The sequence below is a fragment of the Giraffa tippelskirchi genome, chromosome 1 (genome assembly GCF_054371585.1).
Source record: "Giraffa tippelskirchi isolate mGirTip1 chromosome 1, T2T-mGirTip1v1.2.pri, whole genome shotgun sequence".
In the NCBI taxonomy this organism is placed as follows: domain Eukaryota; kingdom Metazoa; phylum Chordata; class Mammalia; order Artiodactyla; family Giraffidae; genus Giraffa; species Giraffa tippelskirchi.
The window spans coordinates 107,892,694-107,905,549 of record NC_137275.1 but is presented as its reverse complement, the minus strand read 5'-3'; the positions used below and the strand labels follow the sequence as shown (position 1 = coordinate 107,905,549).

Here is a 12,856-nt window from a genome sequence, read left to right as displayed (position 1 = left end):
TATCGGAATGTTCCATGATAATGACTTACCTTTTCTACTCTGCAATGCCCGGTGTAGGCCATGGTCCAGAACACGGACGTGGAGGTGCGAATCACTACCCTTGAGAGATGCTACCTTGCCGCCCAGCGCGAAGCCACCTCTGTGCACGACGACCTCAATGATAAACTTGAAAATGAAATCGCAGATAAGGATTCTATGCATCGACAGGTAACGGCTTTTACTGAACTGTGTCTGACTTTTATAGTGGTGAATTCCTGAGGAAGGAAGGTAAACACCTTTTCATGTGACTCCCACGTTGTAAGGCACCTGCCCCCTCACACTGTGGTCCTGAAATGGTTTTGGAACAAAGCGTTGATAGATCGCTTTATGTCTTCCCATTTTCCTTTTTCTGGCTACGAGTTTCCTTTTAAGGCATGCTTTTTTTTCTTAAAAGAACCAATTTTGATAACTTGTGGCCTACTGTGAGGCCCAGCACAGTACTAATTAGCACCGTTTTGATTGAAATCATCCTGCGAGTAAATGGATACACATACCCATCATTTTATAGTGAGAAGAATTCTCATTGGAAGTTTAAGTACCTTTGTATTTTCGCCTCATTTATGGCATGTATTTTTTCATACATGTCTGTGTTTTGAGCTGCCATGTTCAGTGAGCAGCTAGTTTGGGCCAGACATCGTCAGAACTAGGACTCCAGCAGTGAATTAAAAACCGTGTGCGTTCTTTATCCACTGCCATGTAACAAATCACTGCAAAGCTTAGTGGCTTCCCAGTGAGCAGGTCACAGTCCAGTTTCTGTGCTTTGCAGCAGGTGGGCCTGGTTCAGGGCCTCCTGAGGACGCAAACATGGGAAGGCCCCCCAGGGCTGGATGGCAGGCTTTCAGACTCACCTGGCTGGTGGGGACAGGCCCAGGTCCCTGCCGTGTGGATCTCTTCATGGCCTGGCTTTCCTCGGAACACCCTCTGAGAGCGAGAGTGCGGGGTGTATCCCGGGGCCTTTCGCGCCCCGGTCTCGGAAGCCGCACACCTTCAGTTCTGTTTGCGAGAGTGAGCTGCGAAGTCCTGCCTCGCTCAGGGGCTGAGCAGGAGTTGCCCCCTCTGCCTCTTGAAGGGAGGAGGATGGAAGAATTTGTGGATCCATTTTTAAGCCCGCGCAGCCTGTTGACAGTAACGAGCAGGGAAAGGAGACCAGAGTGCCCGAGTTGTCCAAGGAAGGGGGGACGATTGAGTGTGAACAGGGTGGCCAACGAGGTGACACCAGGAGGGTGACCTTGAACAGAGCCCCAGAGGCAGGAAGAGAAGGAGCCACTCGGAGATAGATCAAGGGTCGTGTCAACAAGCTGGGATAACGGAGAGAGAGGGCCACATCAGGGAGGACCCCGGGCTCAGGCCTGAGCAGCTCGAGGCCGGAGCCTGTTTCCTGAAGTGAGGAGGGCACTGGGGTGGGGAGCTAAGAGCCGGCCTCAGCCCTGTTCAAGTGGACGAGCCCGTCAGCAGCTGAGTGTTCCGGCCTGGATCCGGGAGAGGACTCAGGGTCGTGGGCATACAGATGGCATTTAAAGGCACGAGCATGGTAAAGTCACCAGGCATGTGCTGGTGGAGAGAGATGGGGTGCAAGAGTAGAGCCGTGGGGTGCCCCACATTCCAAGGTTGAGAAGGGGCGCGAGGGACTGAGGAATAACCCCAGAGAGGGAGGGGCCTGGAGCCCAGGGAGAGACATGCTGCGGGGGCAAGGAGGGGAGGGGGCTTGATAACATGGGTTCCTTGGCGCCCCCGGGGAACTGCCCTGCGGGGTGGGGCACACCACCTGCTTGCAGAGAGCTGGAGACCGGGTGGGGCAGGGGACAGTAGAGGCCGCTCCCAGGGAGCTTTCAGAGACCTGCAGTGGGTGCTGCAGGGAGCCCTGGAGGAGGAATCTGCTGGTTCCCATTGTGCGATTTTAAGGTGAGAAAAGGGAGAGGATGTGCTGACCGGGCTGATGGGGGTGAACCCATAGGCAGCTGGTTCGCTGGAGCGGAGCAGGAATGATGGCAGGAGGTGCTGGAGCCAGCGAAGGGGGTGGCCCAGCCCTGGGGAGGGATTGTGACGAAGACAGAGGGTGAGGGCACAGGCAACGGGGGACAGGGAGCCGGCAAACCAGCCCCTCAAGGCTGCCCCTTGGTTGCTTTGAGGTCATGTCTGGGAAAAGAAGGCAGGACCTGGGTTGAGAGTGGGGCAGGGGGGAGATTTGCAGAGAGAAGGGTGTGAGGTGTGAGAGTGGAAGAGCAGGATGGGGCCCAGCAGGCACTCTCCCGGGCATCTCTGATGACAGAGCCACCCCTGGGGTGTGAGGGGCCGTCCCCCAGAACAGCCCGAGTGCCTGTGCCCGGAGAGGAGAGCCGCGGGGGGCTGGCCTTCCGGTCCCCTGGCTGCCCCTGCTCGCTCCTGTCTGAGGTGTTCAGACCAGCCTGGAAAACGGAGGGCTGGGAACCTGTGAGGACTGTACTCCTCGGTGAACTAGTACAAGTGATGACGGCTGAGGTGGACCCAGCTGCTGCGGAGCTGAAGGATTTTTTTTTTCTTTTCCTTCCGCCTGGCTGAAGGAAGCATGGATGTATTTTTTTTTAATTTTCGGTTTTTGTCTCTGACTCCATCAGCCCACCCTTATGAAAAACCTCATAGGATTGCCTTCCGTCCACGCTAAGACCTGAATGTCACCAGGCCATCTAGGAACTGGATTCTCCTCCTGCCCGTTTCTTCAGTACTGCTCGCTTAAGAGATGGCAGTGTCTCATAAGCATGGCCCATTTATCCAAAGTCAGGGCTCCCATGTAAAATCGTGGTCACTGACGAGACGTGGTCCTCTCGTGCCCAGGTGCAGACCCCGAAGAAACAGGACTGCGAGCGCGCCAAGGAAGCCAGCGTGCCGGCCAGCGTGGCCCAGGCGTTCGAGAGTGACGTGGACGTGTCTGACGGCGAGGACGACAGGGCCACCCTCTGCAGCTCGGCCGCTCTGCTGTCGCCCAGAGGGCAGGGCGATGCCGAGACTCTGACTGCGATGCTTCAGGAGCAGCTGGACGGCATCAACGAAGAGATCCGGTGGGTGCGCCCGAGCCCAGCTTCCTGGAAACTTGGTTTCTCTGAGGAGCTGTTCTCCTTAGACAAGTCTTGAGTGTTCCCTAGTAAGAAAACTGACTTCAGGTCTGCTTCAAGAATTTTCAGTTCCGAGATGGCCCTTGATTATAGAGCTCAGTCAGCCAGGGCGTTCGGTCCACAGTGTGTTGTCAGCACTCTGTGGGGAGGCGCTGTGGGGTGTTCCCCTCTCAGCTCTGAGCCCCAAGGTGGGTGAGGTGCCAAGGCGGTGTCCCCCTGTGGCCCGTGCACCCTCCGGCACTGAGGGTTCGCCCTCGTTTGTCCTTCGGAGCCGCCCACGTTCTGGTGAAAAGCCACCTAGAACAGAAAAGCTGGGGTTTTGGGGTTGGCAAATTCCCACTCAGATCTGCATTTTCCTTTTAAAGTTAATACAGTGTGAAGATTGGCTTGTTGTAAGTAAGACAGTGGTCCAAGGACATGTGTTTGAGTTTTTCTCATCTCATCAGTATATTGAAGATGTTTTCCTTAGACACCGTCTTGGCAGTTATAACAATTTACAAAACGGGCTAGAATCCAAAGGCCGGCCTCGTGGTGAACAGGGGGCCTTGGGTCTGGGTGCAGCCGGGTGGCTGGGGGCCCCGAGATCTGCCTGGTACCACACCCGCACAGCCATGCCTCCTGTCCCGAGTCCACGTTCAGAGTTGGTCGCAGGCCGGTGACCCTGCACAGGACCTGGCAGAGCCGCTGCTCAGATTGTTCTTGTCACGTCAGCCCAGGCCGAGGTGCCCGTTCCTGTCGGCCGAGCACGGGGGGCCCGGGGGAAAGGCGGGGGTGACGGCCAACCAGCAAACGCAGGTGGTGCCGCCTGCACTTCTGACGCCGTAGACAGACTGCTCTGTGGGCCGGCTTTGAGCACAGACAGCTCAGAAAGATTGTCTTTCCCCGTCCCCGCAGGTAATCTGGAACGGTTATATATTAATATTTTTATTTTTACAGCACGTTGTCAGGTAAAGGTGATTTTTCCTTATGCCACAAGTTAACTTGATGTAAATGGCAAATGCTGTCCATCAACTTGTTATCAACGGTGAAAAACTTCCAGTATGTATAAGCAGAAGTGAAACTGGAGAGGTTACGACCTGTAAGAATCTTGTAGTTAAATTTGAAAATCATTTTATTTGCATAATCGAGTATTTAAACTGCTGTATAAAATCATCCACCACACATTAGGGGAGAAAAGCAGTAACCATGAATTACAGGTTAATGCAGCACATTGACATGAATCCAGAAACTCACACAAAGCTGGTGGAGAACTGCATCAAGTGATGCGTTTGTATGTATAGAACCTTAAAAAAAAAAAATCAACTCAGCACTTCATCTGGTCTGGAGACTTGTGTTTAGAAACTCCAGCTTGTTCGTGAATTGCTGTTTGATTATACAGAGTTCCCGATTCCCAGTGGAAAAGACTTGAGGCACTGCCGTGCATCTCTGCCCTGAGAGCGGGGAAGGTGAAGGTTGTCAACTTCAGGTTATCTCTTCACAGGGAGAGAGGCGCCACCCAGGCCCCGTCAGAATGTTAGAGTAAATCAGTCAAATCAAACGTGAACGATCAGGGGCCACTTTGTAAGACTCAATGATAATTATTCTAAGTTTGAGACTGTTGAAAAGAGGGAAAGTCCTACCTTTTTGCTGAGATGTTAGTTGAGCAACTGTTCCTGGAATTTGCTAATCGTGACACAGAATGCAAGCCCACATTTGTTGTCCAGACACGTTCCTCTGCTGACAAAGGCAGGTGAAGAGTTTTATTCTATTTTAGGTTGATCCAAGAAGAGAAGGAGAACACGGAGCAGCGGGTCGAGGAGATTGAGAGCAGAGTGTGCAGGGGGAGCTTAGGCAACCTTCGTCGTCGTGAATCTGTGAGCTCCCTCAACCTGTGTCCCACCTCCTCGCTTGCCGACTCCTGCCTGCCCAGCAGTGGGCGCTCCAAGCCCCAAAGGAGGCTGCACAGCCCGGAGCAAGAGGTAGACAAGCTGGACATCAAGACTCTGGCCTCCCTGCTGCGTCCCTCCCCCAGCACACTGGTTTTGTGTTTTATTTGTTTCTTTTTTGTTTTTTTCTCTTTTTACCCAGAATAAAATCAGATATACATTTGCTACGCTCAGAGGTGTAAGATTTTTAAAACTGGCTAGTCTTTAATCATTCCGTAATCACACAGCGACAAGTGAGTCTTGATGTTTGGACCGCCGGCTTAGCCACATCATCATGAACTCAGCCAGAGCCTGCCTCTGTAACGTTGGGCCTGGCCTGTGCTGGGCACAGCAGCTGCAGGGAAGTTTTCTGTTCTCAGGGAGCAGACAGCTTCGTGAAAGTAACCATAGGCAGGTCTCATGGTGTGTGAAAACCGTGCAGCACGTTTTCCATTGGGGATGCCTGGCTGCAGGGTGCAGGGCATGCGGTGGGAACAAAACCAAGAAGCTAAACTGGTCTGCTTGCTGCTGGACCTGGCCGCATGCTCAGGCCAGCTCTGCGTGTGAAACCAGGTTAAAAGCCCAGGGCCCCAGGGAAGAAGTTGGGCTTCCTCGCTCTTCCGAGTCTAAAAATGGGATGACGACCTAGGGCTTTTGGTGACAGAGTGTGCGGCTCTAAAGCACATGTTCCAGCTTTCTTGCGTGTTTAGCTTAGGTTTTGTGAGTGCATTGCTGTTTACCCCATGAAATCATGTCTGCAACACTCTGCTTTGTAACTGCACTTGTACTATCACTATTTTTTGTTACCACCCATTTCATTGTAGCTGCATTGTTAGTTAGCATATAATTAAATTATCGGTGAATCATTTTAGCTGCAGATGAAGTGGTAACTAGTCCATTTTGTGGTCTCTTGACACACTGTTTTTATAATTTGCATCACTGGCTAATTAGTTGGTATTTAAAATTCTTTGAAATTTCTCTGTGGTTTCATGCTTGATTTCTTTCCGAGTATTTGTAAAAGAACAGTTCTGTATATTTTTTCCTTGTTGTTGGAGCTCTCTGACGGTGTGTCTGCTTTCATCATTGGTTTTGATTTCCTGTCTCATACTGTTGTCTGCTTAGTCGTCGTCAGTCCAGACCCCAGCCTCCCATCCCCCCACCCGGAGGCTGTAGTTTACCCATCCGTCTCCCCTCCCTCGCCCTCCCACTTGCTCTGGTCATAGCAGTGCTGTGGTCCACAGCGTGTGTCCCTTTTCGTCGGGTTTGTGCTTTGTCGTCATGTCTCATTAAATGATGTTCTTCTCCCACAGCAGGAAGTTTGAATTATTGTATCACTATGCAGTTACAAGCAGAATGTAGATGGATAGTACACTACGTAACATGTGTGATTCATAAATGAGATTATGCTTACATAAAGAAATGATCCTCTAAGTGTAGAATTAATGGACTTTTGACACAATATCCTTTCTGTGTTGGTGCTTGTACTTAAGACTGTAAATCTCATCAGCTTTTGCACGGTTAATGTCTCTACTAGACTCTCTTAAAATGTATCTTCTATGGTTCATAAAATGTAAAGACTCCACCTGCTATTATTCTAGCTTTCATTCTTATATATTTTCACAGGGTACCTGCTTTAATGAATTTATTTTGAGAAGTTTGAAATCAGATTCTACGTAAAGATATTACATTAACGTCCAATAGGTGGTTAGATTTGTTCAGTGTTAAAAAAGGTATTATGGTAACTTCCTCATCTGTTAAATTACTATTTTGAAGTATAACATGTTATTTATTAAGAGAAACTAAGTTATAGGGAAGTTTGGCTGAGAATAGAAAACTCAGGCCCTTTGTTAAGGCCCTTCGTTGTACAGAATGCTGTGCTTTAACAAATCATGATGTTGGAATAGAATTGTATCTTGCTGAGGAATAATGTATAGTGTTTCTCTAGTAAATCTTGAATAGCTTATTTAACTTCTGTGGTCCAAGAAAATGTTCTGTTTCCAGTTACATGTTCTCTAAATCTTCATCTCACTTATATGTTTGCTGTCATTTTTGCTTTACTGTCTTTGCCTATACGGATTCTTGGATTTTTAGCTTCAAAGTCGCAATAAATCTGGTTTCTCTTCATTTCTTTGCATGCATCTATCAGCCTAGTGATTTAAGGAAGCATCGTCGAAAGGTAAACTATTTAGTAATTTAGCATGCCTTTGTTTCTCGATGAAGTATTAAAGAGTCTTTATCGTTTTACATGAATGAACGCTATGTGGTTATGTACTGGTGAATACTTGACATTTTAATGGAAGTGATGAAACTCACCCACCACTTAAAATATGCTGATGATTTTGTTGCAAATGGGTCATTCCTTGGGGAAATTGTAACAGTTTGCCTTTCTCCCACTTGTTTGCCTTCTAATCATCTCATGCTTATTTATAATGGACGTAGTATTATTTATTATTTTTAAAATTTTATTTACTTATTTATTTTGGCCATGCTGCACAGCTTACGGGATCTTAGTTTCCCAACCAGGGATCAGACTTGTGTCCGGGCAGTGAAAGTGCCTCTGGACCTAACCTCTGGACCACCATGGAATTTCCACTTAGTGGTTTTTTAAAAGAAATGACCGAATCAGAACCATAGATGTTAGAATTGGGGGAAACCAATTTAATGACGGTGGGTAGCAGTGTGCAGGAGACTCTGTGCACCAGGCACCCCGAAGAGTGCTTTCCGAGCCTGTCATCTAATCCCACAGACACCCAGGTGAGGTCCAGGCTGCTGTTATCCCCATTCAGCAGACATGGACACTGAGGCTTAGAGAGGCTGGGCACCATGCCCAGGCTTGCACACCCAGCAGTGCGGTGGGGACTGGTCTGATCAGAGCCTGGACACTTAGCTGTGGTGCCGTCCAGCCCGCTTTCCTCCAGAGGCTCTCGTGTCCATCATGGCATCCCTGATGGAGGGAGCATCAGGAGGGAGCTCGGTGCCTCTCCGCTCGGGTCACTTGGATGAGCCCCTGTTGTTGGAGTCCAGTGCCCCGAGGGCTGGCCTTCCTTGTCCCTCTCTCGCTTCCAGCCTGCTAATCGAGCACTCCTGGGGCTTTCCGCAGGACTCGGGCAGCCGCGCTCCAGTTCAGGCAGCGCAGTGCCCAGGAACGCTTCTGCCGGGCACAGCAGAGCAGCACCGTCACCCTGGGGTTTGTGACCTGGGTGTACGGCTCGCCCGTTTTGTGGCCTGCTTTGCCCTCTTGTTAAGTGAGGACACGGTACTGCCCGTCCTAGTCACGTGGGCACCCGTGGGGCGGGCTCCCATCCTGGGGGAGGGCGGCCAGGCTGGGGACCCAGAGGCCTGCCTTAGGAGGAGGCCCGGGGGAAGGGCCTGGCCGTGGTCCCTGACTTTGAGGCAGGTGTTTTTCTCCATGGAGTCTATAGTCAACCCAGGGGTGTCACTTCCTTGGTCTGTTCTTTGTTGTTTTCTGATTTTTATAAATGCTTCTTTTAACTTGAATTTGAGATTGATCCCTGTTCAGTTCCATGTGGATAATTTCTAGCCTTTTAGCCTTCTGTTGTCTGAGGGTGGTTGTTAGAGATCAGGGGAGGGTGCACAGTTTATCCAACTGCTGTTAAATGAGTTCAGCTGTATTTTGCACTAAGTCACTTTGTTGTCACCAAGCTCCTGTGGGGCTGCAGTGGATCAGTATTCTTTACAGAAATCTCATTAAAAAGGCACAGGTTAGTTGGTTAAAACAGCGCACTCATTGTTTATAAAAATACTTGGCCGTGCATGCTTCCTAAAACCTCCCCTGGCTGAACCACTCGCGCAAAGGTATAAGTGAGACCCGTCTGGACCCTGAAGTGGTTAGCTGTTCCCCACACTGTTGCCACCACTGTTTCCTGTCCTCAGACCCAGGACCAGCGGAAAAGCTGGGAGTCCAGGAGAGATCATCTATTTTTTTTTTTAATTAGTTTATTTCTTAATTGAAGGATAATTGCTTTACAGAATTTTGTTCTTTTCTGTCAAACCGCAACATGAATCAGCCACAGGTACACATATAGACCCTCCCTTTTGAACCTCCCTCCCATCTCACTTCCCATCCCACCCCTCTAGGTTGATACAAGATTCTCTCTTAGTGAAGACTTCTTTTCAGTTCAGTCGCTCAGTCGTGTCCGAATCTTTGCACCCCATGAATTGCAGCACGCCAGGCCTCCCTGTCCATCACCAACTCCCGGAGTCCACCCAAACCCATGTCCATCGAGTCGGTGATGCCATCCAGCCATCTCATCCTCTGTCGTCCCCTTCTCCTCTTGCCCCCAATTCTTCCCAACATCAGGGGCTTTTCCAATGAGTCAACTCTTCGCATGAGGTAGCCAAAGTATTGGAGTTTGAGCTTCAACATCAATCCTTCCAATGAACACCCAGGACTGATCTCCTTTGGGATAGACTGGATGGATCTTCTTGCAGTCCAAGGGACTCTCAAGAGTCTTCTCCAACACCACAGTTCAAAAGCATCAATTCTTTGGCACTCAGCTTTCTTCACTGTCCAACTCGCACATCCATACATGACTACTCGAAAAACCATAGCCTGGACTAGACGGACCTTTGTTAGCACAGTAATGTCTCTGCTTTTAAATATGCCATCTAAGTTGGTCATAACTTTCCTTCCAAGGAGTAGGTGTCTTTTAATTTCATGGCTGCAATCACCATCTGCAGTGATTTTGGAGCCCCCAAAAATAAAGTCTGACACTGTTTCCACTCTTTCCTTACCTATTTGCCATGAAGTGATGGGACCAGATGCCATGATCTCAGTTTTCTGACTGATGAGCTTTAAGTCTACTTTTTCACTCTCCTCTTTCACTTTCATCAAGAGACTTTTTAGATCCTCTTCACGTTTCTGCCATAAGGGTGGTGTCATCTGCATATGTGAGGTTATTGATATTTCTCCCGGAAATCTTAATTCCAGCTTGTGCTTCCTCCAGCCCAGCGTTTCTCATGATGTACTCTGCATAGAAGTTAAATAAGCAGGGTGACAACATCCAGCCTTGACGTACTCCTTTTCCTATTTGGAGCCAGTCTGTTGTTCCATGTCCAGTTCTAACTGTTCCTTCTTGACCTGCATACAGGTTTCTCAAGAGTCAGGTCAGGTGGTCTGGTATTCCCATCTCTTGGTGACTTTTCCACAGTTTATTGTGATCCACACAGTCAAAGGGTTTGGCATAATCAATAAAGCAGAAATAGATGTCTTTTGGAACTCTTCTTGCTTTTTCAGTGGTCCAGTGGCAATTTGATCTCTGGTTCCTCTGCCTTTTCTAAAACCGGCTTGAACATCTGGAAGTTCACGGTTCACCTATCACTGGAGCCTGGCTTAGAGAATTTTGAGCATTTACTAGCGTGTGAGATGAGTGCAGTTGTGCAGTAGTTTGAGCATTCTTTGGCATTGCCTTTCTTTGGGATTGGAATGAAAACTGACGTTTTCCGGTCCTGTGGCCACTGCTGAGTTTTCCAAATTTGCTGGCATATTGAGTGCAGCACTTTCACAGCATCATGGGGGTTGGGGGCGGAAGCGTATTATGGGACCTCATCAGGAGGATGTTCAGGAGGCTGGTGTTCCCCCGGGTCCTCCATTTCCCTGTGGACTCTTGAAAGGATGTCACTGAGGGGTCCCTTTCCTGTGACACTTATCAGAGGGTGCCACATGGCATGGATGGTAGACGGTCCTTGACCATCTAGAGGAGGGGTCCCCAGTCTCCAGGCTGTGGTTCAGTACCTCCTGTCATCATCAGTAGTGGGGTTAGATTACAAATAAAGTGCACAGTAAATGGAAAGCTTGAATCATCCTGAAAACACCCCTCATCGCCGGCTGGGGGAAGAATTGTCTTCCACAAAATTGGTCTCTGATGCCAGAAAGGTTGGGAACCGCTGATCAAGATGACCAGCCTGTGTTCCATCTAGAAAACAGTGCTCTGCTGACATGCTGATGGCATTACACTAACTGAAGAGGTCAAAGAAAAGCCCGCTGTGGGCAGAGGTAAGCACTGTTCCTTTCACCGTCAGAGGAAATCGCCAACAGCAGAAGTGGCTTTTGCCCATTGTTGGGGATGAGCCAGTGGGCCTCTGATGCGGTCTGGAAAATGGGCCTGAGACACCCGAAGGGAAAAGAAGCCCAAAGTGAGGGCTGCATCATGAAACTCCTTACTGCATCGCGGGCGGGTGTCCCACTGCAGCAGTTTCAGACTAACCCCAGACAACTCCCAGAGCAACCAGGAACTGCTGGTGCAGGTGAGTCAGCCTGGCTTGGCTGCATAACCAGAGACAGATCTCACCGGAAGCTTCTAGCAAAGTCTCCCAAAGCAACACACATCCACAGGTGATGGTCCCATCTGTGGGTGTCGCATCCTCCCATGTGGGGGGCCTCGATGGCAAGCCCATGGTTTGCCTGGACTCTCCTGCCTGCCGCTCCAGGTCCTTATCTTCACTAAAACCTCACACAAGGATGCTCCACAGAGCATCTGAATCTCATTTTCCATATATTCAACCTCAACTATATTATGGAGAAATAATAAAGCCTACTTCATAGGCTTGTTTACAGGGACAAATTAAAACTATTTAAAGTGTTTAGAACAAAGCTGGCACATTTGGTGCTGAAAAATACTCACTTTTATCACTGAAACAAGGGCATCACTGCCATCATTAATAATCTCCCAAGGCAAACAACAATACATGCCTGGATATGTAAATTCCAGCTTGTCTATTTCTTAAATACTTCACAGTCACACATCAAAATGAAATATTATTTTGCAAAAACTATATTTGCTATTTCAATGGGTAAGACTAGTGTGTGTGCTCAGTCGCTCAGTCGTGTCCGACTCTTTGCAACCCCATGGACTGCAGCCCACCAGGCTCCTTCGTCCATGGGATTTCCCAGGTAAGAATGCTGGAGTGGGTTGCCATTTCCTACACCAGGGGATCTTCCTGACCCAGGAATCCAATCAATGTCTCCTGCACTGCAGGTGGATTCTTGACTGCTTGAGCCACCAGGGAAGGATTTTTATATGATGACATGAACTTTATTTACTGATTTCAAGAAAAGTTAAGTCATGGTTATGGCTCTGCTTTGTTCACATCTGCTCCGTGAGAACTGATGCTCCTTCCTAGGACCGGCTCCAGCCTTCACATGGGAGTCAGACGCATCTTGTGTTTCCATTTCAAAACAAATAAATTCGCCTGCCAATGCAGGAGACGAGGGTTCAGTCCCTGGTCCGGGAAGATCCCGCCTGCCCCAGAACAACTAAGCCCGTGTGCCCCAACTACTGAGCCTGTGCTCCAGAGCCCGGGCTGCAACAAGAGAAGCCCCTGTAAAGCGAAGTCTGCACTCTGCAACGGAGAGGAGCCCCCGCTCTGCACAGCTCGAGAAAAGCCTGTGCAGCAACGAGACCCAGCACAGTCAGATAAATAAAAAACAATTTTTAAAATGGTATTGACAAACCCAAAGGAAAATATCCTCCAGAAACACCTGATACCTCTTTTCAATACACATTGCTTTTAATGTCATATGAGACCCATTTACCATCATAAGTATTTCTCCTTCTTTAATGAGAATGATTCTCTGACTTCTAATCTCTCTGAAATATATGAAAATTACTATTCCAGAAATATGAACTTTGTTTCAAATGAACATATATAACTAATGTACTAGAATCTAACTTTAAAAGTGGTGAAAATAATTTTGTAGTATGTTACTTTTTTCTTGGAGTTTTAACTAAATTTCTTGTAAGGTTTGGAGTCTCTGATTTGAAAAATAATTTAAAACAGGTTATTTTAATTCATGAATTCTGT

The 12,856-nt window shown here is 48.7% G+C and overlaps 1 protein-coding gene across 1 annotated transcript in view; it reads left to right on the top strand.

Moving 5' to 3' along the window:
- LOC145505804 (uncharacterized) overlaps nt 1-5,216 on the top strand; it is a 119,490-nt gene extending 114,274 nt beyond the window's left edge. The window contains exons 36-38 of the mRNA XM_081488713.1: nt 58-207; nt 2,851-3,074; nt 4,882-5,216. Coding sequence (XP_081344839.1) covers nt 58-207; nt 2,851-3,074; nt 4,882-5,200 — 693 coding nt within the window. The 3' untranslated portion in view covers nt 5,201-5,216. The remainder of the gene's footprint in view (nt 1-57; nt 208-2,850; nt 3,075-4,881) is intronic.
- The last annotated feature ends 7,640 nt before the right edge of the window (nt 5,217-12,856 follow it).